Below are 26,305 nucleotides of genomic sequence, written 5' to 3' on the forward strand. Positions count from 1 at the left end.
TGGTTGCCTGGGATGCTCAGAGGTGCTCTTTACCTATCTTAAAACAATGCCATTAGATTTCAAACCATTTTCCCTCATTTATTCATTCAGTTCTTTATTCAGCATGTATTTATTGAGTGCCTAATTTTAATATGTGCTAGGCTTTGTTCTAAAACAAAACAATCAAAAATCTCTGCCCTTATGAGGCTTATATTTTATTTGGGGACACAAGATAAAATTAATTATATATATATACACACATATATAATTATGTTGTGAAAAATGCCATCAATTATAAGGGTATATATATGTATACATATATACACATGCACAAACACATACACACTGCTCAGATACCCCTCACGAAAGAAACTGCTACAAGGAAAATTAACTGACAGACTCCATCTGCTGCACCTAAGGGATCCTCAGCATTGTTCACACTGCGGTCATGCTCTCCCAGAGCTACTTCTAGCCAGAGACTGAGCACAGCAAGGCTCTGGAGCTGGGCCAGACCTAGTGCAGGGCTCCTGTAATGGGCCACCTTTGCGCCAATGCTCCCTGTAGACTGGCTGAGACAGTCTCAGAGCTACAGTGCAGTCAGAGGCTTTTTCTGTTCACTCCTTCCTTCTCCCTCTCCTTAATCAGACATCAGATCTGTAACGTAGACTGAAGGTTCTCCCTGCCTACAACTGCTTTTTCTCCCTATTATCATCCACGGGCATTTCTCCAAGTCAATCTCTTGCACTTCTAATTTTCTCTTGGCATCTGCTTTCTAAAGGGTTCAAATACATACATTATCTATACACACATGGTTTGAATGTGTATGTGTGTGCACACATGCACTATGCCAAAAAAAAAAAAAAAAAAGCAGGAAAAGGGGATGAGGAATATAGGCAGAAGAATAATTTTGAATAGAGTATCAGGATAGGCCACACTAAGAAGGTAACATTTGAGTGTGTAAATAAGTTCATGAGAAAAAGGTGAGTCAGCACACTATGTAGTTATCTAAAGGAAGAACTTTCCATGGAGAGCAAAGAACAAGTGCAAAGGCCCTGAGGCAGGGGCATGCTGCTAGGAGGCTAATGTGGCTGGAGTGAAGTAAGCAAGGGGAAGTGGAGCAGGTGAGAAAATCAAAGAAGTAAAGAGTTGGTGGGCAGTGGCAGAGTGTGAAGGTGCAGGGTTGGGAAGCCGTTGGAGGGATATGAACAAAAGAATGGTGATTTGATCACTCTGGCTACTGTCTTCAAAGTGGCCTATAGGAGATCAAGAGTGGAAACAGGAAGACCAGTTAGGACCGTAGTTCTCACACTGCCCTGAGATGCCCTGTGGCGTCGTAGCAGACTTACAGGAGTACCTCAGGATATTTAAATCTTGAGGAAAACACAGTGACATCTGTCAGACACAACATGAACTATTAGCTCAAGTCAGTTTGCAGTTTCAACATTATATTGCTGTCATATTTTAATAAATGTCATATTTCTGCACAGCTGTGATAAAAAGCAAGTACCACATGGAAATCATTGTGGAGCAGGAAATAAGGATGATGGTGTCCAATATATTTCCAGTGTTTGAGAAGTTGTTCAGTGCCCAATAGGTTCCAAGTTGTTAAGGCATAAATTTTTATTAAGTTGTATGAACCTAATTACTTAATAAATGGAAATATTAGGTATTTCTTTGGGCTTAAGGAAGACAAAAAAAAAAACCTTACTGAGACATTAAGTGTGCCATGAACCAAGAAAGTCTGGGAATTTCTGAATTAAGAGGTTATGCAGCAATTCACACAGGAGATGACGGTGGCTTGGGATAGGCTGAGAGGGATGGAGGTGCTGAGAAATGGTCAGATGTGGGATATATTTTCAAAGTACAGAAACAGAACTATTGGAAATTTGAAAGACGGGAAGGATCCAAGAAATCCAAGGTTTTGACCTAAGTTATCAAAGGGGAAGGGAAGAAGAACCAGATCAGTTTCGGTCCTGTCCAGTTTGAGATGCCTTTAGAGACAACCAGATGGAGTTGTTGAGTCAGCAGTTGGTTATCCAAGTCTGCAGTTCAGGGGAGAGTCTGGGTTGCAGACACAAAGGTGAAAGTCATCAGCTTACGAGACTGGAGATCACCAGCAAATCAGTGTAAATTTAAAGAACTCCAACTTCAACTTAACCCTAGAGAACTACAACACATATAATACTTCTAACTTTTTAACTCACCTTTGTATCTGTAATTCACAACTCGGTACCTCCTATTATAAAAAAAAATTGGCCATCTTTTCATACATTTAAATTTTCCTAGGGATATACGGATCACTTCTAAATAGTTCTAAGTAACTAAACTCAGCATACTAGAGAAAGAATACCAAATATTATTGGATGTCAAAAAGTATTGGGGATAATGCTAGGAATCTGATATCAAAATATCTTCATAGGATTATTCTTGGGAGTAAAACAATTCATGTTTGGCTACTCTTATGAAGTCTTTTTGAGTTATTTCTAGCAACCAGCCCCTTGGATGACATTTGAATTTCCTTTTTATTTTAAATACCTATTCCTACCTTTAGAGGAGCCCTGATGGCACAGTGGTTAGGCACTTGGCTGCTAACTAAAAGGCTGGTAGTTCCAACCCACCAGAGTTTCCATCGGAGAAAGATGTGGCAATCTGCTTCCATAAAGATTTACAGCCTTGAAAACCCTATGGGGAAGTTCTATTCTATCCTGCAGGGTAGCTATGAGTCAGAATCAACTTGACAACAATGTGTTAACTCATAACTTTTGCCCATTTTCCACTTAGTTTGTTGGTCCTTTTCTTACTGACTTTTTGAATATGTACTTAAGGAAATTAGCCCTTTGATATTATGTGTTACAAATATTTTTCCTGATTTGTCCTTTGTCTTTTGATTTTATGGAATTTGGGGGAAGGGGCTACAGAACATTTTTACTTTTTCTGTGTTAAATTTATAATCTCTTTCCTTTTTTTCAGTTTTTTTATTTAAATAATTTTTATTGTGCTTTAAGTGAAAGTTTACAGATCAAGTCAGTCTGTCACACATAAGCCTATATATACCTTACTCCATACTCCCGCTTACTCTCCTTCTAATGAGTCAGCCCGCTCCCTCCCTCCAGTCTCTCCTTTCATGACCGTTTTGCCAGTTTCTAACCCTCTCTACCCTCCCATCTCCCCTCCAGACAGGAGATGCCAACACAGTCTCAAGTGTCCACCCGATGCAAGTAGCTCACTCTTCATCAGCATCTCTCTCCAACCCATTGTCCAGTCTCTTCCATGTCTGATGAGCTGTCTTCGGGAACGGTTCCCGTCCTGGGCCAAGAGAAGGTTTGGGGACCATGACTGCCGGGATTCTTCTAGTCTCAGTCAGACCATGAAGTCTGGTCTTTTTATGAGAATTTGGAGTCTGCATCCCACTGTTCTCCTGCTCCCTCAGGGGTTCTCTGTTGTGCTCCCTGTCAGGGCAGTCATCGGTTGTGGCTGGGCACCATCTAGCTCTTCTGGTCTCAGGATGATGTAAATCTCTAGTTCATGTGGCCCTTTCTATCTCTTGGGCTCATAGTTATTGTGCGACCTTGGTCTTCTTCATTCTCCTTTGATCCAGGTGGGTTGAGACCCATTGATGTATCTTAGATGGCCGCTTGTTAGCATTTAAGACCCCAGACGCCACACTTCAAAGTGGGATGCAGAATGTTTTCATGGTAGAATTTCTTTTGCCAATTGACTTAGAAGTCCCCTTAAGCCATAGTCCCCAAACCCCTGCCCTTGCTCCGCTGACCTTCGAAGCATTCAGTTTATCCTGGAAACTTCTTTGCTTTTGGTCCAGTCCAGTTGAGCTGACCTTCTCTGTATTGAGTATTGTCCTTTCCTTCACCTAAAGTAGTTCTTATCTACTAACTAATCAGTAAATAACCCTCTCCCACCATCCCTCCCTCCCTCCTCGTAACCACAAAAGAATGTGTTCTTCTCAGTTTATACCATTTCTCAAGATCTTATAATAGTGGTCTTATACAATATTTGTCCTTTTGCATCTGGCTAATTTCACTCAGCATAATGCCTTCCAGGTTCCTCCATGTTATGGAATGTTTCACAGATTCCCCACTGTTCTTTATCGATGCGCAGTATTCCATTGTGTGAATATACCATAATTTATTTAACCATTCGTCCGTTGATGGACACCTTGGTTGCTTCCAGCTTTTCGCTATTGTAAACCGTGCTGCAATAAACATGGGTGTGCATATATCTGTTCGTGTAAAGGCTCTTATTTCTCTAGGGTATATTCCGAGGAGTGGGATTTCTGGGTTGTATGGTAGTTCTATTTCTAAGTTTTTAAGAAAACGCCAGATAGATTTCCAAAGTGGTTGTACCATTTTACATTCCCACCAGCAGTGTATAAGAGTTCCAATCTCTCCGCAGCCTCTCCAACATTTATTATTTTGTGTTTTTTGGATTAATGTCAGCCTTGTTGGAGTGAGATGGAATCTCATCGTAGTTTTAATTTGCATTTGTCTAATGGCTAATGATCGAGAGCATTTTCTCATGTATCTGTTAGCTGCCTGAATATCTTCTTTAGTGAAGTGCGTGTTCATAACCTTTGCCCACTTTTTGATTGGGTTGTTTGTGTTTTTGTGGTTGAATCTCTTTCCTTTATGGTGTCTGTTTTTTTATGCTGTGCTTAGAAAGAAAGGTCTCTTCCTCTTCAAAGATGATTTATAAAATTCTCCCATGCTTTCTTCTACTCATTTTAGGGTTTCTTCTTTTTACATTCAAATCCTTGGTTTGTTTGGAATTTATTTTGTTAAAAAGCATGAATTAGGAAAATAAGAGCTTTTTGAATTAATAATAAATATTTCTTATGATGAATATCTTTGGCAGTTTCCCACATTTGATAATCACATCTCTGCACCTTTGCATATCCTCGTCCTCTGCCTGAGACATTCCCTCTCCCATACCTTTCTCCTCATTTGTCTAACTCATCCTTCAAAACTCAGAATGAAGTGCTCAAAACCACTTAGGTGAACACTTCCTTGTTCCGCCTCCCTTACTCTGGGTAGGTACCTCTGCTACGAGCTCCTATGATCTGAAGAGTCTGTGTCAGCCTCTACCACACAGTGAATATGGTAAAAGTCTGTTTCTTTCCTTGTTTTCCACATTTTACCATGAGCTCCATATCTCCAGGGCTGAACCCAGTTCTGACACTCATGGCAGGTGCTCGTCGTTTGATGACTGTGTGAAAGAAGTGCATGGTGCAGATAAGTAACTGTCCACCACATTTATTTGGATTTTCTGAATTTTGGAAATTAACTGAAAGGTTGGTGGTTCGAACCCACTCAGCAACTCCACGGGAGAAAGACTTGGCAATCTGCTTCTGTAAAGATAACAGCCAAGAAAATCCTATGGGGCAGTTCTAGTCTGTCACCTGGGGTCGCTATGAGTCAAAAGCAACTTGACAGCATCTAAAAACAACAACTTACATGATTTAAAAAATTAGAATTTCTGTTCTCTTAAAGAGGGGAAACTTACACACGACTGACGAAGGAACCTCTCATTTCTACCAAGTAAACCTCAATGTGACAGACCACGATATTTTTCATTTGTGACGGAATAATAAGGATGCTTGCATGAGAATTAAACAAGAATCGACAACAAGGTCTGATTGATAACTACCGCACAAAGATCACATACTCAGAACCACCGAAAACTTTAAAAAAGAAAAACTCGTAGCTATTAGAATGACAACTTTCCCAAGAATATATGGACCACTTAAACAGTTTTAAGTCACTAAATTCAGCATACTAGAGAAAGAATACCAAATATTATTGGATGTTCCTAAGTATTGATAATAGTGATAGAACTCTGAAATCAAAATATCTTAATATAACTTTTCTTGTAAGTAAAGCCGCCAGTCATGTTTGGCTACTCTTGTTAGATTGTCCTATTAGTTATCCCTAGCAACCAGCCCCTTGGGTGACTGAATTCACTGTTCTGGGTTTATGTGTGTGTTTTGCCCAGAATTCATCATTGAATATGAAGATTCAATGCATGAAGCAGGGCTGTGGCACCACCAAACTGAAGTTTCTGGAATCCAGACCACGGCGCAGCTGAAGCTGTCTCCTTACGTGAACTACTCCTTCCGAGTGGTGGCGGTGAACGGCATCGGGAGGAGCATGCCCAGTGAGGTGTCAGAACACTATCTGACTAAAGCAGCAGGTAAAGTCAGGTTTCTGTGACATGAAATAAAACAGAAAAGCTTTCCGCCATTTGAAACAAACCCAAAAAAAAGAGCTTACACATGTGTGGCTGCTTAACTTCCAGAACCAGATAAAAATCCCACGACTGTGGAAGGACTAGGATCGGAACCTGATAATTTGGTGATTACTTGGAAGGTGAGCTATGAAGCCTTCAGCTTGCTTCAATATATTTTTAGAGTTTTTTAAAAAAAGTTCTTTTAACGTAATTTCTGCATTAAAATCCCATCTTACTCATTTTTGAACGATATATATGTATATATATACACGTTATATTTCTTTATATATTTAAGAGGCAGTATTGTTGATCGCTGAAATCTTGGCCTGTGGACCAAAATACATGGTTGCAAATCCCTGCTCTACCTTTTACTAACTGTATGAACTTAAGCAAACTGTTTAACATCTCTTTTATGCATGTATATCATGGAAATAATAATAGAACAAACCTCATATGATTAAAGAAGTTAATACATGTAAAGCACCTAGAACAGTGCCTGGCACATATAAATATGCTCAATAATACTAGCTAATAGTATCATCATTATTTAGAACCATCTGGAAGGCATGCGCCAAAATACTTTTGATAGTTAACTTTTTTTATTTGTATTTTCTGAATTTTGAAAATTAACATATATTTACTTGTGCAGTTTTTAATATTATTTTAAATGGATCCATCTATTATTCATGTCCAAACATAAATACATGCACAAACAGGATAGAATGGCAGGCCAGCCTCTTGTTTGTTTGTTTTAATGGAGTAGCTTACAAGTTTCAGTCTCCAAGTAAAATGGGCAATGACGTGCTATCACATGAACAGGAATATGTAAAAGAAACTATAAAATTGAAGTGTTTTTAAGAGTCACCCACCCTTGGCCATGGAGCTAGAGTTGGAGAAGCTTATGTGATATTTACTGCTTTATGTAATTTGCAACCTTTGAAATGCTGATCCCAAACAAGCTTTGAATCTCCTCACAAGTGAAAAAGATAAAAGCTCCCTGGAGAAAATTGTTAGGAGTTGTATTTTAGCATCTCAATACTCACTTTCTTCAGGTCTGAGAATTGAATTCACTGTTCCAGAAAAAGGCTGTGCAGTCCATCTGTTTTTAAAGCTCTGGTTATTTGGCTTTTCTTGTAGCCCTTGAATGGTTTTGAATCTAATGGGCCAGGCCTTCAGTACAAAGTTAGCTGGCGCCAGAAAGATGGCGACGATGAATGGACGTCTGTGGTCGTGGCCAATGTATCCAAATACATTGTTTCGGGCACACCAACCTTTGTTCCATACCTGATAAAAGTTCAGGCCCTAAATGACGTGGGGTTTGCTCCAGAGCCAGCTGTAGTTATGGGACATTCTGGAGAAGACCGTAAGTGTCTAATGCTGTTTCATTTATACTTTTATGAAAGTCTAGGGTTTGCCTCCAGCAAAATGAACTTACTGAGGTACATGCCACGGCCATCTCCAGAGATGCTGAGGTTGGGATGGAGGGAGGTGGCAATTATTTTGCTGACCATCTCTGGTCATTTAAATAGCTTGCTGTGTAAAAAAGAGATATTCAGAAGGTTAAAGGTGGTTACTTTAAAATATATATATATTGTTCTCACAAAGTCCAATGAGTAGATACCAGAAAATCTACTCTCAGCGCTTGAGAATCCTTAGGATAGGGCTGGGGCATGCCCCAAGCTGAAATTATGAGTGACATTTTTGCATGAAATCCAAAATAACATTGATACTTCTACCACCTCCCTGTCCTTTTCCTAGTCCCGATGGTGGCTCCGGGGAATGTGCGTGTGAATGTGGTGAATAGTACCTTAGCTGAGGTACACTGGGACCCAGTACCTCTGAAAAGTATCCGTGGACACCTACAAGGCTATCGGGCAAGTGAAGCGACACCTTCATGTTCTTTCCTCAGTAACAGAGCACCAGCATAAGCACACAGCAGAAGGTTGGAGGAGACCTCGGCAGTCATTTGGTTTATAACCTCAGGCAGGGCACATATAAGGGCCCCAACTAGTGTTGAATCAAAATCTCACTGCCTGCAAAGTTAGGAAAAAAGACCTTTCTTCGTTTTTCCCAAAGATGATCTAACATTCTGCCATCTCAAGCATTAGTGCAGGCACCAAATGGGGAAAACTAATTTTAAAAGAACAACATGTAACAAACCTGCACTTAACTTTAAAACAGTATCGACCACATTTTTTGAACTCACTAAATTATCCTGGAAATAATTTAGACGTTTAACATAATTCAGATTATACTTCAAGATCATGTGGTCATAACGAGGTCATGTTATGTACATCAATTATCATTTTTTTTTAATTTTTTATTGTGCTTTAAGTGAAAGTTTACAAATCGAGTCAGTCTCTCATACAAAAATTTATAGACATCTTGCTATATACTCCTAATTGCTCTCACCCTAATGAGACAGCACACTCCTTCCCTCCAGTCTCTATTTTCGTGTCCATTTGGCCAGCTTCTGACCCCCGCTGCCCTCTCATCTCCCCTCCAGACAGGAGATGCCAACATAGTCTCATGTGTTTACTTGATCTGAGAGGCTTACTCTTCACCAGTATCATTGTCTACCCCATAGTCCAGTCCAATCCCTGTCTGAAGAGTTGGCTTTGGGATTGTTTCCTGTCCTGGGCTAACAGAAGGTCTGGGGACCATGACCTCTGGAGTCCTTCTAGTCTCAGTCAGACCATTAAGTCTGGTCTTCTTATGAGGATTTGGGGTTCGCATCCCACTGCTCTCCTGCTCCCTCAGGGATTCTCTGTTGTGCTCCCTGTTAGGGCAGTCATCGGTTGTAGCCAGGCACCATCTTGTTCTTCTGGTCTCAGGATGATGTAGTCTCTGGTTTATGTGGTCCTTTCTGTTTCTTGGGCTCATAATTACCTTGTGTCCTTGGTGTTCTTCATTCTCCTTTGCTCTGGGTGGGTTGAGACCCATTGATGCATCTTAGATGGCTGCTCGCTAGAATTTAAGACCCCAGAAGCCACTCTCCAAAGTGGGATGCAGAATGTTTTCTTAATAGATTTTATTATGCCAATTGACTTAGATGTCCCTGAAACCATGGTCCCCAAACCCCCACCCCTGCTATACTGGCCTTCAAAGTGTTCAGTTTATTCAGGAAAATTCTTTGATTTTAGTTTAGTCCAGTTGTGCTGACCTCGCCTGTATTGTTGTCTTTCCCTTCACCTAAGATAATTCTTATCTACTATCTAATTAGTGAAAGCCCCTCTCCCTCCTTCCCTCCCTCCCCCGCTAATTATTTTTGTTCTTGGGAAGCACAGAAGACTGATTCATGGAGACTTTTGATTGATAGGCAAAGAACTTTTTGCACCAAAAAAAAAAAAAAAAGTCACTACTTTGATTTGCTGTCCCTGACTCCTAGAGGTCAATTTTTGTACTGCATCATGTTCAATTTTATTTTTCTAACATTGCCAAATTCTATGTGTGTATGTTGATGTCTCCTTTAAAATACCTTTAAATTTCTAAGAATAATTTTAGAGAGCATCATCAACAACAATTCTGGATTAGTCATCAAAGTTCATCAGTTCATCTCTCCAAAAATTATACCTATATTTTCAATTAAATGATTCATTTTGGCCTAGTGGAAAAGCCCCTGGACTTGGAGTGGAGGATCCTTGATAGCTCTTTGGTCTTAGGCAAATCACTCAGTGGCCTGGAGCCTCTTCTGTAGTATCATAGGAGGAGTAATAATACAACCTCGCTGTGGTTGAGTCGGAATCGGCTTGATGGCAACAAGTCTGCTTTACTGTGGTGGTTGTTAGGACTAAACTAAGTGAGATATTATATATGAAGTTCTTTTAGCTCTGGGAAAAAAATATAAATATTGGGTAGTAATTTTTATTTTTAGAATATTTCCTACAAGTAAAAGACACTTAAATCCTATTTTCATCCATTTGTCTCTTGTTCTAGAAAGAACTATTTGAGTCTTACGCTGTCACATTTATTTCACTTATACTCCCCCGGAAAAGTTATATAACCCAGCTTTATCATGTATCTTTAACTCAGTTTTCCTTCATTATCTGTGAGCTTCTAATCCCTCTTGCCTCAGAATCAATATTCATTGGTTTTGCCAGTAATTTTCTTTTTAAGTGCACCAAGGAAATTTTCTGGAAAAAAAAAAGAAAACTTTAAATTTGTGAGCACAAGGAATTCTGTTTGTTCCTTTGTATGTGAATGACTTTTGTTCTTGGTGTTTCAGATTTACTACTGGAAGGCACAGAGCTTATCTGAAAGAAGCAAACGTCACATTGAGAAAAAGATCCTCACTTTTCAAGGCAGCAAGACTCACGGCATGTTGCCTGGACTGGAGCCCTTTAGCCACTACACAGTGAATGTCCGAGTGGTCAATGGGAAAGGGGAGGGCCCAGCCAGCCCTGACAGAGTCTTTAATACTCCAGAAGGAGGTATGGGGTAGACACGTATCTGAGATCTCAGGAACATGTGCCACAGCCTGGGGGAACTCCATGTGCCAGATATACTGGAAACCAAATGTGATTTTCCCATAGATGAATATAGTATACACGAAGATGGCAAAACATCAGTTCATATGAGGCCTAAGGGGTAAATGGAAGCCTTCAGAACACAAAATCCTGTCCTAAAATTCCCTCTCCCTTGACTTAAATTTTGTCTTCACATTTAGTCATGTTGCCTGAAACCCTGCTAATATTATGCTTATTTGGGTCATCAGCTTTCTGACCTAGAGTGAGTTATATAAGCCTAAATATGACAACATAAGAAAAACACCTAGCAAAGAAAATATTTTTTGTAAGTTGTAGTTCACTTCTGAAGTTCCTTTCTCAGAGTACCTTCATATTTATTCTGAAGTTGAGCTGTGTTAGAAGGTAAGATCAATATACAAAGATGTAGTAATGGGAAGAGGAGTTTGTGCACAGGGGCATAGGGAGCCTGAGTGGGTGGGGAGAAAGTAAGCCACTAGTGAGAAACATTTGTTGCTGTGGTTAGGTGCCGTCAAGTCGATTTCAACTCGCAGTGACCCCATGTGACAGAGTAGAACTGCCCCATAGGGTTTTCTTGGCTGTAATCTTTACAGAAGCAGGTTGCCAGGTCTTTCTTCCACAGAGCTCCTGAGTGGGTTAGAACCATCAACCTTCGGGTTAGTAGCTGAGTGCTTAAGCACAAAATGACAGGATTTAGTGTCCCAGGAGGAAAAGAGGTGAGGGAGAATTTCAGGTTGACTCCCTGTTTTCTGGCCAGAGTGAATGATGCCATTAATGGGTCTGGAAATACGGTAGGTTGGGTGGGGAGGTAATGATCATGAGGGAGAGCAACCACCATCAATCATCTTCATAAAAAAGTAAGCAAAAGAAGACTGGGCATGTTTCCTCTGGAAATTTGGCAGGCTCTGCCTTAAAGAACCCTAGGCCCCTCAGTCCTCCCCCAGGGCCAGGAGTGTGGCAGCTTTGGAGCTTTTGTTCATCACCACTGGCTCCTGGCCAGCTGTCAGCTCTCGGGCTAAGAACAACTGTGCACCTGGGCAAGCTGGCCCATGACCAAAGCCCAGCAGGCAGCATATTCTGACTGTTCAGAAGACACCTGGTTTGTTGGGAAAAACGGTCCTTAATGGCTCAGAACATGGCCGCTTCAGCTCAAAGGTTTGGTTAAAATAATTTTACTAGTAACCAAACCCATTGCCGTCGAGTCGATTCTGACTCACAATGACTATATAGGACAGAGTAGAATCGCCCCATAGGGTTTCCAAGGAGTGGCTAGTGGATTTGAACTGCTGACCTTTTTGGTTTGCAGGCAAATACTTAACCACTGCGCCATGATGGCACCAGTTTGCTTTTATTGACACCATCCATGAAACAACTAAGTACTTAAATATTTGATATGGACCCATATGAAAGCTAGTCTTTATGTATTAAGGGAAGATAATTTGAAGCTATGAGTCAGAATTGACTCGACGACACTGGGTTTTTTTTTTTTAATTTGAATCTAAATGAAAAATAGAGAAAGAGGTTGGCTGAATGAGTACATGTCACAGGTTTGTACTAAAGTATTTTCAGCTGCTTAGGAATAAGAATGAGTTATGGAGAACAAAACACCTTGAATTGGGTCAATATGGTGAAGTAGATTATTTTAATCGACCATGAAACATTCACAAACCTTCGTGCTGACTGTACGTTCTCGTTACCAGTCCCCAGTGCTCCGTCCTCTCTTAAGGTTGTTAACCCCACACTGGACTCGCTCACCTTGGAATGGGATCCACCAAGCCACCCAAATGGCATTTTGACTGAGTACACCTTGAAATATCAGCCGAGTAAGTCAACTGGGAAGAGGAGAAGGGAAAACATGATTAAAAAAAAAAAGTTTTTTTGTGCCTGTAGACTATATACATATACTTTTTAGTGCTATTCCAGAAGGAACTTCAAATTTTATTTTTGAAGGAAAAATTATGGGTTTTGTATGTTATTGAAAATTAAGTAATCTGTAGAATAATACAGATTTTTGAGGGTGGAGTTTAGGGGAGGGCTATCATTACCTTATGTAGGCAGTACCTGTAACTAGTAAATGCTAACAAAAGTGGTTACTTTGGCACATGGCTTCTGGAAAAAGTTTGAGATTGTTTGATAATACACAACTCCACCTGCAAAACACAGAGATAAGAAATGCTATTATGGTTCAACTATAAATTCCTCTCCCTTGTAAGCCAATGTAAGCTTTCTCTCTGTTATGCCATGTAATAACCATATATGTAAGATATATATAGGTGAGATTGTTGTTTTTTGGTGCCATTAAGTCAATTTTGACTTATAACAACCCCATGTGACGGAGTAGAATTGCCCCATAGAGTTTTATTGGCTGTAATCTTTACAGAAGCAGGTTGCCAAAACCAAACCCATTGTCATCGAGCTGATTCCGACTCATAGCAACCCTATAGGACAGAGTAGAATCACCCCATAGGGTTTCCAGGGAGGGGCTGGTGGACTCAAACTGCCGACCTCTTAGTTACCAGCCAAATGCTTAACTGCTGTGCCACCAGGGCCCCTTGCCGTTTTATCGGAACTGTAAAATATTATCACTTAGTTACATCAGGCAAAGCATGAATGTCGGTTCTGACTCATAGCGACACTATGAACAACAGAACGAAACACTGCCTGGTCCTATGCCATCCTCACAATCGTTGCTACCTTTGAGCCCATTGTTGCAGCCACTGTGCAATCCATCTTCTTGACGGTGTTCCTCTTTTTCACTGACCCTCTGCATTACCAAGCTTTCACTGACCCTCTGCATTACCAAGCATGGTGTCCTTCTCCAGGGACTGATCCCTTCTGATAACATGTCCAAAAAAATAAGCAGGGACAGGATTAAAAAATTCAGTGTAATCCAGGTTGACACTTTTATTCGACACATGTATTTATAATAGTATTCCTGTAACAATTAATTGTGAATGCACTTGTTTGTTATTTCTTACTGACAGTTAACAGCACACATGAATTAGGCCCGCTGGTAGATTTAAAAATTCCTGCCAACAAGACACGCTGGATTTTAAAAAATTTGAATTTCAGCACTCGATATAAGTTTTATTTCTATGCACAAACATCAGCAGGATCCGGAAGTCAAATAACAGAGGAAGCAGTAACAACTGTGGATGAAGGTAAGATGGGTATGTATAAAATCCATATAATTATAAGTGTCCTAAAGCTATCACTTCAACTGAAATTTATGCTTTCTCTTTCCTTCTTAACATGGAGTATGCATCTTACCCAATTACTACAAACGCTTTTTTGTAAGTTCTCATTCTGATGTATTATAAAATCAATTATTTAATTCATATTTGGAATAACTATTTGATATTTGTTTTTCAAATCCAAGTAAAACTTTTAATCTCCCATTAAAATATTGGGGTGGGAAATTATATTTTGCCACACTTGAATTCAAAGCTCAAGGCAATGTTTTTTTCTAATCTAGACTTATATATATATTTATATATATAAACACATATATATACACATACAACATACCAAAAACCAAACCCACTGCTGTCGAGTTGATTCTGACTCATAACGACCCCACTGGGTTCCCAAGGGTATAAATTTCTACAGAAGCAGACTGCCACATCTTTCTCCCACGGAGCTTCTGGTGCTTTTGAACTGCCAACCTTTGGGTTAACAGTCAGTCACTTTAACCATTGCACTATCAGGGATCCCTCTGGTTCTGATTCATTGGAAAATAATTTGCTAGTTCACATATTGATTTAGATTTTCTAGTAAGGAAATTGGAACAGTCATTAAATAGTGTGTTTGTTTTGTGTTTGAGCAACGAATTTTGTGTTTTGGTATTTCATCTGGTACGGAGAAAGCAAAATAGCCCCATCAAAGAATCTTAAAAAAGAATTTATATCATACTTTTAAAAATAATTCTGGAAATACTCAATTCAATGAAAATGATCAAAAATATTGCAAAAGGTTTTCTGTCTCTGCATGTCGTTAACTTGTTGAAGTCCTTAAGAATTATTTGTTACATTATCTTCCATGGCATAAGAAATGGACATTTCCTCTCCCCAAAAAATGGTTGGAAATATTCTTAGCCTCCTTAGATAATATGCAAGCATGAGTAATGCACCTTAAGTAATGTGTGGATTTGATTACTGGGTAGGTTTGGAAACACCAACCTATCTTTGACCCCGGGACCTGGTGTGGTAGACTTTATTCTTCTTGCATGCTTTAGCATTTTAGTAAGTGTTTTTATATTGCTATACATGCTCATGGGTGTGTTACATCTAACTATATAGTGTCCTATTTCTGTTTCCCTTCATTAAAGCTGGTATTCCTCCACCTGATGTAGGTGCAGGCAAAGGTAAAATGATTAATTTGCATGACTTTATTCATGTGTGAAATTTGCAATGTTAAACATGGGGAAGTGCAGCATGGGTAAAAAAAGAGAAAATACAATGTGGTTTAAAACACCAAATGAAAGATAATAAAAATGAGACGATCTTGGCAGATTTGGGTTTTAAAATTAATTTCTAGTCTTTTTTACAAGTAGAAAACTACACGTTGAGTTCTCCCAGATTTTTCACTCGAGTTATCCCTGGTCCAAATCCTAATCTTAGCTTTGAATAATATGACTGCGGCTGAATCAGACAGGACCAAAGCTGTGGATTTGTTGCAGGTCCTCTGTATGGGCATACCACATGTGACCAGTTGCTGTAGTCAACTCTGACTCATGGTGATCCCATGTGTGTCAGAGTAGAACTGGGCTCCACAGCGTTTTCAGTGGCTGATTTTTCAGTAGACTGCCAGAGATTTTTTTCTGAGGTAGACTTGAACCACCAAACTTTAGGTTAGCAACCTTTGCACCACCCATTAACTCCCAGGGTAAAAACAGCTTATGAGGGATCAGATCAACCGAGCCTCCCGTTCTAATCTGAATTAGCCTCACTCTTCATAGACACAATGTACACTTAGCTGGCATTACACTCCACCATCCATTTGGAATTTCGGTTTAGCAATACCCTACAGCCGGCATGGAAAGAAAATTTTCCCCACCAGGATCCCCAATGAGCGAGTCTTTCAGTCAAGCCTGCATGTTCTGCTGAGTTGTGTTACTCCATCCTGTCTTCACCAAACTGCTCAAGTCTCCTCCTTCAGGGTAATACGGGGTAATAACAAACAAGCCATAATTGGTTGCTTTTGTCCTTCCTTATTTCTCACAGCTCTCTGGGTGAGAAAGATTTGTTGGGAGACTGGTGCTTGAGTGAGTTGTAATATGTCTTCCACCTTTGGCAGTCCCAGGGTGCCCACAATCTTTGACCCTTGGCTATTGGTTGAGAGGTCAGCTTCTTAGGGAGCAAGATAGCCCTACCACAGAGCACCGTTTTCACGTGGAGTACCTATGGTCAGGGGTGTTCTTGGGCTTTGACAGACTAAAAGGATGCAATGGGAATGAAAAAAAAGAAGACAGACGTGCTTTGCCCTAAATTATTCAAATCTTGTGAGCTTATGCCTGATACATTTCTTCTGTTTTCCTAGAAAATATACATTTCTTCTATTATAAATTCTATATGTTTATTCTATATATAAAATGTGTGTTTGTTTATATTTGGAGCCTTGCTAAATTGTAAAATGCAGATCAGATAGATGTGGGGGTGACTGGATGAGAACTGTAGTCGTCAGTAATCTTCATAAGTTATACATGTGTTTTTAGGCTTGAAAGAACAAAGTTGAAACAATTCCATAATATTGTAGAAAGAAGTAAATCTTTTATATGTTTGCTTTTCCCCTGGGATAGTTAGGTATCAGTTAAAATCCTTGGTTGTTTTACAATCGTCTCCTGCTGGGTTCCCCTCATAACCTTTAACTGGAGGATTCCAGTGGAAGTCCGGCCCCTTTTCCTGCTCAGTGAACAGGTCACTGTGGCTGTGCCTGGAGCCGGTAACAGTCGTGTGGGCTGCAACAGAGCTGTGCTGGCGTGCATTTGCACTTTCCATTGGCTTTTCATTTTAGAACAGGACCTGTATTCCACTGCCAAAAGACATCACCCCCTGTTTTTAATGAACTAAAATGAAAATCTTTATTAAAACAAGTTAGGTTTTACCATTTAATGTTAGCAAATTAAATTGTGAATTACTTATGATTGTAGGGACAAGCAAAAATAGGGTGTTTGAAGGTTTATTAAGCCCCCAATGTTGAGATCCAAGGATCTAAGATAAGAAGGGAAACAGCTTACAAAATAGAGCTAAATCTGACTTTATTTTCTAATTTTTTTTCTGTTAATAGTGCAGCAGGAATTAGACATTGCTTACATGAAATGATGACGTTTTACTATGGTGAGATTTTAAACTGCTCAGGAATAATTTGTTATCCTGGGATTTCCTTCCTTAAAAATATTTCTTTTTCTAGTCTAAGAATGAATTATATCCATTTCTCTATTTCTCTTCTCCATTCGGAGTTTAGATGCTCTCTGAGAGAGGCAAAAACAAGTTTTCCAGAATCCTTCCAAATTTTAGTATTTTTTTGATATATATGTATATATACTATTTATATTTTATAGCAGCTTGTGTATTCAAACTGCCAACCTTTTGGTTGGCAGCCAAGCTCTTAACCACTGCACCACCAGGGCCCCTTTTATATTTTAATTTAAAAAATAAAGAGAATTAATAAGAGATAAATCATTGGGAGAAAATGTGTGTGATATCCTTAGCTATAGAGACATCAGCTAGTAACATGATTTTAATTCATTTCTGATCAAAGAGGGGAAGAGATGCATTTGAATTTACTTTTTCTAAATTGTTTTTTACAGAATTTAAGATATGTTAATGAAACTCAAACTTTCGGATAAATAATTACAAAAGAATTGTTTAAACCACAAAGTAGGCGCAGGGATAATTTAGTTAACCTTATTATGCCATACTAATCCTTTTCTTACCTCATTCAATATGTTTAAAATGAACATGGAAATACTCTTGAGATATCAGGAATCATTTATTTTGATCCATTCACTTGTCTGGCTAAATCTTTAATATTTGTGTAAGAATTGTAGTTGTTTGGCTGTATTTGTTTAATTTCTATGTCACTTTTTTTTTTATTAAGTAGTTTCGGTCTGGGATTCTAGGAAAATTGCCAATAAACCTGTGGAGGTATCAATAAAAATGAACTTTCTAACACACAGATAATGGGTTTGGATTATGGTCCATAGCATTTTACTCTCTCATCCTTGTTCTAAATGCTATGGACCATAATCCAGACCTGTTAGAACAATTTGTGCGGCTACTAGTTAAGGTGCAGGAATAGAGAAAATAAGGAGAAACCAGGGATAATAGGGAGAAACTACGTTGCTAGACAGGAACTGAATCCAGAATCTTGACTAATTAGCAGCCTGCTGTTCTGAGCCAGTTAGGGCTGAGGGGAGGCCAGACTCTCACTATCTCACTATCCTATCATATCCAGAGTTGTTGGCCCCACTGCTACCAGTTAGGTCAAGAAGCGAGGAAATGTTAGAGAACCAGTAAATCAAGTTTACAGTTCACGACTTTATTTGGCCTGGAAAAAAAAAAAGATTGCATAGAAAGTTCAATCAGTTCAACAGCAAATATTTATCTGGCACATAAAATCTATCAGCCTTAGGCCCTGACTCTGATGTGCTCAAATCTGGCAGAAAAGATCAACACATAAAAAGAATAATAGATGCCAAACTAGTAACTCGAACAAAATTCCATCAAAGCACAGAGCAGTGAACCATTTATTTTACCAAACAGGGATAGGAAATGCTTCACAAAGAAGTCATACTGAACTGGGCCTTGAAGGACAGATAGAATTTTGGGTGGGTGGAAGAGTGGGACATAAATTCCTGGCAGAGAGGCGGAAGCAAAGGCATGGGGTTGGAAAACTCAGAGAACGTTTGGGTGATACGCAGCAGTCCAGGTAGAGGATGTGTGGAAAAAGAGAACCCAAAGTAACTGAGGCTGTAGGCAGTGCCAGATGTGAACAGCCCTTCACAGCTATGAATGCCTTGCTAAGGAACTTGGGTTTTCCTGTAGGCAGAGGAAAGCCACCCAGGTTCAAGCAGGGAAGTGAGAGGAGTATATTTGTAGTTTAGGAACCTAAAATGTAGGCAACTACCTACCCGCTGCCTACTCACAGAGAAAGGCTTATGATAAGGACACTAAAGCCAGACTGCTGGGAAAGCTCAGGTGAGAGATGACCTAATGGTCTCATTACCCTTCACATCAAGGTGCTCAATGGGTATATGTTCAGTAAGTGAGAAAGTGGATGGGGGGGATTAAAAGGCAGGAGAGTTTGAATTCTCTATGATAATAAAGTGGTCAAACACCATAATCATAAGAAATTGGGATATCTTCTCTGAATGTCTTCAACAATAATCTAAATACACTTCTATTAGAAATATTTCACTGTAGTTCTGTCTTGAATATCTTCCATAATTACTCCAGGACTAATTTTTTCAGTTCCATGATTCTAAAAATTTTTAAAGAAAATTTGTACTTTGCCTGGGTTCTTTCTGACTGATGTCTTACACACATGTACATATTTACCGTCTCTGTTGATTGATCATATTCCTATCATTATCTATTCCTTTATAGGAAATTTTCTGAAAACTGAAGTTAATTAGGCCCACAGAAGGGTTCTGTATTGTTCAGTAATCACTTTTGCTCTAAGGTGTTTCTCTGTGCTCAGCACAGAGGGGCACACAGCATACATGTGCTATCAACTTATATTCCAGTGGTCAAGTACATTACTTTAACTTCTTTAATATGTTTCTCTTTTTGATCCTAAGAAATGCTATTTCATTAAATTTATTTCAGTAGAGGTCTTTAGTTTCTAGATTAGTGGCATATTTCAGAATTTAATTTTAGAACCTGAGTAAACCCATTGACACCTGTCTTAGTTATCTAGTGCTGCTATAACAGAAATACCAGTGGGTGGCTTTAACAAAGAGAAGTTTATTTCCTCACAGTCGGGGTATCATCTCCAGGGGAAGGCTTTCTCTTTCTGTCAGCCTTCTCATCAGTCTTCTCCCAGACTAGGAGCTTCTCTGAGCAGGGACCCCGGGTCTGAAGGACGTGCTCTGCTCCTGGCACTGCTTTCTTGGTGGTATGAGGTCCACCCGCACCCCTCCCCCAGCCCCGCACCTCACTTCCCTTTCCTTTTTATCTCTTGAGAGATAAAAGGTAGTACAGGCCACACCCCAGGAAGACTCCCTTTACATTGGATCAGGGATGTGACCTGGGTAAGTGTGTTAACAATCTCACCCTGATCCTCTTTAACATAAAATTACAATCACAAAATGGAGGATAACCACAGAATACTGGGAATCATGGCCTAACCAAGCTGACATGTATTTTGGGGGGACACAATTCAATCCATGACAGACACTTTCTAATTTATTATCCCAGGATTTTTTTTCCTCTGGAATAATAAATTGGCCTTATTTATTTTAACTACCCAAGTTAATCTATCTATAAATATATTGTTTTTAGTTTAGGCTGTCAAGGTGAGATTGATAGAATTGTCAGCTTCAGACACTCAAATAACATTTTTTAATGACTTTAGATGTTGTCTTTACTCATTAGTGAACAGAAAGCATCATATAGTCTCCATAATTTTGATGTTTTAAGAAGTTGTTTAGAAGTAGCACTATTGTTTTTCAGAACATGATACGCAACAAACTCTTAACAGGTACGATTGACTTTCTCTCTTGGATGTGTCAAGTGAAATAGTTCTTGTTCCTTTTATTCTTTCTTATATTCTGTTAAAGCATATTTGGCAATTCGTTTTGCAACTTCTCTTCCAGTATGCCCTAACCACCCAACATTCTCGAAAGCATGAGTTCCTCACCTGGGGTCCAAGAACTTCCCGGGGTCAGATTCTCAAAGAAGCCTATGACTCAAAACAAGTCAAAAGCCACTATTCTAAGGAGCATTCTTCCTAACTCCAACACAAATTCTTTAAAAACCCACACTGAGATGACAAATAGACCTGAAAAGCAGCCACATTGGATTGGGTTTTACCTTGCAGCCTCTGAAACTCTGTGACTTCTGTCCCCAGCATTGTTCAGTAATCCCCCTCCTGCTGTATGTCAGTTAAGGAAGACTGAGGTGTTTCCTGGGACTCTAGGTACTGCATGCCAGTTTATGTTATTTGGGACTCATAAAACAGAGCTCATAAATTGAGTTTTAGTATATATCATTATTTCGGATTGTTAATTTCTTTCCTAATTTAATAAATGAAAAAACTTTTTGTAATGAAAGTGAAGTATGAGTGAACCCTAAACTTCAGCAGTAAATTCCAACTTAATTTTTCTTGCAAATTTTCAGAGTATTTAAGCTTATATTTGTGTGTACGGTGCTGTGATTTGATTGATTGTTTTATTTTTCTATTGTATATTCAGTTCAAGCAGTAAAACCCAGGATCAGGGATCTTACTGCCGCAGCTGCTGAGACCTCTGCCAATATCAGCTGGGAATATGAGGGACCAGAGCATGTCAACTTTTATGTTGAATATGGTGTGGTAGGCAGTAAGAAACAATTTCATTACCTGATTTTTAATCTGGAGGATACATTTCAAGAGATTAAGAACATTTTTAAGAATTGGCTGTGGATCATCCTGAAAAATAGCTTGACCCAATTAAATGAATCCAATTTATCTAAAAAATTATAGTGGACTGTCAGCCTATGTATTTTACACATCACTAGGAAAACTTTTTTTCATATTATTGAAAACAAAAGAGAGAGTAAGTTCAATTGTATATGTTGTTTTCCTATCTTGATACTTAAAAACTGGTCCTAAAACCTCCACATGTGGAAAATAGTACTAATGACTCATTATGCGTCTAAGTGCAGTAGAAAAGAAGAAAAGTTTGTTCAAATTGGACCTTGATGTAGCAGAAATCAAACAGCTGACTTGAAAGTAGTCATTTTGCCCAAATATCCAACAGAATTTTGCTGGAAAATGCTGAAAATTAACACTTTGGGGAAGCATAAATTGTGTTTCAACTGATGATATATTCCCAAGTCCAGTACTGTACGTACAGCCTGGTCACATGTACCAGGGGATGGGGAAGCCTTCATTTTCAGCGGTTTGTGAAAACTCAGCCCCCCACTCTTTACTGCAGAGTGCTCTGTGTATAATAAGATGGGTGGGCAGTGAATGTTTGTGACAGAATGTGGAACACAGTCCAGTTGTCTACATAGGCCTTTACCATACAAATAAATACTTTTCTCAATAACTCTGTCTTTAGGAATAGCATTACTCTGGAAAGGTTAAATCTATAAATTGATAAATTTGGAGTATTTAAGTTTACAAAAGGATTCATCCTGTCAATCTTCAAAAACAATTCTTCCCATAGTTCATTTGAGCTACTTAATGGATAACAGTTCTTTTTAGAAGCATCTTCATAAAAACTCAACACTTTTATGAGGCAATGTGCAGATTAAAAAAGCTTCCTAAGTATTAAAAATAACATATAATACAATGGGAGTGTATGCAATTAATGTGCAATCTGGATATCCAGTCAGTTTTCCTCTGAGGATATTTTCGTGTAGTTTTGTTTCATTTAAATTGATTTATTTGACATGACTGGGTGTGTGGTAAACTGAAATAATAAGCCTAAGTGTTCTAGATTTTGTCTTTAGCTTATAATTTTTTCTTTCTTGAAGTATTTAAGTGACTTCTGGTCCCTTAAAATATTCAAATTTGTTGTTTTTTGCAAAATTTCCGTAGGCAAAGAAGAATGGAGGAAAAAAATTGTAAATGGTTCTGGGAACTTCTTTGGGTTGAAGGGTCTAATGCCAGGAACAGCATACAAAGTTGGTATTGGTGCTGAAGGGAACTCTGGTTTTGTGAGTTCAGAGGATGTGTTTGAGACAGGCCCAGGTGAGGCACATACCACCCCAGTCCTGGCTCACACTTGGAGGTGGAAGCCCTGAGTGCTCCCGTCTGAGACAGGGCTAGTAGAGCTGTGTTATGGCGTGGGCCACAGATATCTCTCCATGGGGCCCTATCGGGTTGGGAGTGTTGGTTTTGAATCGTCTTTGGCTCTTCATATCAAACGAATTACAGAATTAGCAAATCATCTTCTAACCACATTCTTGCCAAAAATAGAGGTAAAATAGGATTTTTAATTTACATTATTTAGATAATTCCATTTTTCATATCCCTTAGCATGTATAAACTTCCCTTCAGAGTTAAAATGAAATTTTTGAAATGCTTCTGAAGCTGAAATAAATCTTACTGACAAAGTCACAATTTTTTATTCCAAAATGGACTATAACCCAGCAAAACTTGCAGTTTGGTTAGACAACAGCTGATGTAACTATTCTCAAATTCATATGGAACAAGAAATTGTACAATTCATATATTTTTATCACCCAAATTTGACCACCTTAGTAATTTGATCGTTATCAAATTAAATAGACAAATTAAATTTCCTGGAATAATTTAATTAAAATGAAAGTTCCTGGGATAAAGAAAAATGTTCATATGAAATACAGGAATATTCATATTTGCTCACAAGATTGAAAACCATCTCTGCTTCTTTACATTTAAACAAGGGTTGCGTGGTGTGTGTTTGTTTTGTGATTCTTACATCCATGTTGTGTTCAGACACTTCATTCATTCTTGAGAAAATGTCGCATACCCTGTAGAGCCCACAGTCAAAATGTGTGTTTCATGTCTTTCATTTCCCTGGCATTATGATTTTTAAAGTCATTTCTTGTCATTTAGAAAAATACAGTTATACGTGCTTTTTTAAAAAAAGAAACCAAATGTAATATTCAATAACTTATTAAATTACTTGTTAAAAATATTCACTTGCTAAAATCGTAATGTTTTAAAGAAAAAAAACTTTTTTATGTTATTCTGTTCCTTGTGTTCTTTATATTCATTTATGTAAATATTTCTGGAAAAATACGGACTTAAACTTGGAAGGGGAATAGCTAATCGATTTATGGTTACTATTACAAGATTTTTGTTTGTTCTTATTGATAGTGTTTAGCTTCAAAATGCTGAAAGCTGAAGTAGGTATCCTGTCCACCTGCCACTGGAATGCTGTAATAGTCGAATACTAACATTTAGTGGGCTCTATAAATTTTTTTTTATACCAGGTAAATGCTTTTCGTGGGTGTTTTCATTCAGTCTTTACAACAATCCTGTGAAGTAATAGGCACCATTATTTGCTTACTTACACTACACGTAAATACTCTCAGAGAGGTGGAGTACCTACCCAGGTCACCCAGCTAGAACGTGGTAACCGGTGGCCATCGAGTTGAGTCTGATTGACGGCAACCCCATGTGTTTCAGAGTAGAACTTCACCCCTTAAGGGTTTTCACTGGCTGTAATGTTACAGAAGTAGACCACCAGACCATTCTTCTGTGGTGCTGCTGGTGGATTCGAACCATTGGCCCTTTCAGTTAGTAAAAAAAAAGAAAAAAAGCAGAGAGCAAACCACTTGCACCACCAGGGACCTCTAGAATGTAGTAGAGCTGAGATTAAAAGCTAGATCTTCCAACACTAGATTAAGTCTCTCACCAGACCCACAGTACAGGGACACAGAGGCCCAGGCCCCACTAGGAACAGGTTGTCCTGGAAACGACCACTCAGACAGTACTTGATAGATCTATTCAGCAATTCTGGACCTCTAAAGTCCCCTGTATTCTCACCTTGCAGGCCTAGCTAGAATTAGATACACTCTCAAAATCAAGTTTTGACCTTATCTATCCTTCTACGGGACAAAAGAAACCCTTTAGAATTTTTTTTTTCCTCAGTGCCGTTACATGTACAATTCCAGCAGCAGCTTCCATGTGGCTTAAGGTGAGTAATTGTAACATGGGCGGGCCATGCCCACCTGCCAGTGATGGAGAGATTGGACAAAGCCCAGCCAGTTAGTGTCACTTTTTACTTATAAATATTACCATTAAAAAGGTACCATAAATATTGATTGAACCTTAATGACCTTAGTTAACATTTTACCTCTATGAATAAATACTGTAGCATTCTAGAATTCCTCCATTTAACGTTAATCCAACTCCATTGTCTTCCAGTTTACAATGTTCTATCCTTCAGGGAAAAGGAGTCCTGGCAGCTCAGTGGTTAAGCTCTGGGCTGCTAACCAAGTGGTAGGAGGTTGGAACACATCAGCCGCTCCACGGCAGAAAGATGTGGCAGTCTGCTTCCATAAAGATTACAGCCTTGGAAACCCCATGGAGTAGTTCTACTCTATCCTATAGGGTTGCTATGAGTTAGAATCAACTCGATGGCAATAAGGTTTTTATCTCTCAGGGCTGCCAGATTGACTCCAGTGTGAAAGCCTTATCTTCTATGATCCTTGCTCCCCCTCCTCTCCTCCACTGTAGGTTCTGAGGTCTAAGAATGTCAGTAATTGGCAAGAAAGCATATCACTCTGGCTAATTGTTTAACTCTGCATTAATGAGCCACTTCTCTGTCTGAGTTCTGCTAATTTCAGGAAGCCAGACTCAACTCGTATATATGCTTGCTTCACAAATCTTCTTAACGTGACACCATCTCTGCCTTTTACAGACTAGGTTTTTTAGTCTATTCCTTAATTTTTTCCTATGGCACAAACTGAAAAACGAATCTAACTATAAAAAAAAAAAAAAAAACTATAGGTGGTGTCTTAATACCATGATTCCCCATGTCCTGGTAGGCCCTCTCAATACCACCCCACCGCCTGTCCTTCGCTCTTTACCTCTCTCTCTCCATCTCTGCATCCCTTCTTCCCTCATAGCTCAAAGGAGTTAAAGCAGATAGGTTTTTATCGGGCCCAACAGTTTTTTTGTCAGTTGCCTCCAAACTTTGGCCAAGGTTTTTTTCCCCCTTTCTAAATATTTCTGTTTTATCTAAATGAGAAGTTTTCGTACATAGGAGAGTCTTCAAAAAATATGTGGTAAGAACAAATAGCGATTTCTCTCACCTTGCCTCTCCTGTGTTTATTTGACCTGCTACCACAGAGCACAGGTCGTATGCATGGTACAACAAGCAGTGTTGTGTTATAACAGAGCAGGAAGCTTTTGTTAAAAACTAATTTCTAGGAAACAAAACACATTTAATTCTTCTGGCTTATATTTTTTTTTCATGTTCTTTGTATTTGTTTATTTGTTTGGTTGATTGGTTTATGGATTACTCAAGTAATAAAAAACCAAACCCATTCAGTAAAGTCAATTCCAACTCATAGTGATCCTGTAGGACAGAGTAGAACCCCATAGGGTTTCCAAGGCTGTAAAACGTTATGGAAGCAGACTGCCACAGAGTGGCTGGTGGGTTTGAACCACTAACCTTTTGGTTAGCAGCTAAATGCTTACTCAAATAATACATGAATATAGTTTTATTCTAAAAATTGCAGATAAAGTGAAAATCAGTTTTCACTCTCTTACCCAATCCTGATTCCCACCCACTGAAACTTGGATTGAAGAAAGAAAGCCCCAAAGGCTTCATTCTGAATGTGTGTGTGAGAGAGAGATGTACAATAGTGCTCATGATTTGACTTTGTGTGTATACCTGCATAAAGCAGTTAAGATAATTTTAGAGTGTAGAGATATGGAAAGCCTGATGGGGTAGTAAT

At 39.0% G+C, this 26,305-nt stretch overlaps 1 protein-coding gene across 18 annotated transcripts in view; it reads left to right on the forward strand.

Moving 5' to 3' along the window:
• NRCAM (neuronal cell adhesion molecule) overlaps positions 1–26,305 on the forward strand; it is a 302,828-nt gene that overhangs the window by 261,563 nt on the left and 14,960 nt on the right. For 11 of the 18 annotated variants that reach the window (XM_049893835.1, XM_049893833.1, XM_049893843.1 and 8 more), the window contains 7 exons: positions 5,986–6,183; positions 6,289–6,359; positions 7,357–7,582; positions 7,978–8,093; positions 10,445–10,649; positions 12,404–12,526; positions 13,688–13,873. In XM_049893835.1, the coding sequence (XP_049749792.1) occupies positions 5,986–6,183; positions 6,289–6,359; positions 7,357–7,582; positions 7,978–8,093; positions 10,445–10,649; positions 12,404–12,526; positions 13,688–13,873 (1,125 nt within the window). Of the gene's footprint in view, positions 1–5,985; positions 6,184–6,288; positions 6,360–7,356; positions 7,583–7,977; positions 8,094–10,444; positions 10,650–12,403; positions 12,527–13,687; positions 13,874–21,117; positions 21,244–22,448; positions 22,602–26,305 lie in introns of all 18 variants that reach the window. The other 7 variants (XM_049893839.1, XM_049893844.1, XM_049893848.1 and 4 more) reach the window with 3 other exon arrangements.

The sequence above is a fragment of the Elephas maximus genome, chromosome 8 (genome assembly GCF_024166365.1).
Source record: "Elephas maximus indicus isolate mEleMax1 chromosome 8, mEleMax1 primary haplotype, whole genome shotgun sequence".
NCBI classification, from domain to species: domain Eukaryota; kingdom Metazoa; phylum Chordata; class Mammalia; order Proboscidea; family Elephantidae; genus Elephas; species Elephas maximus.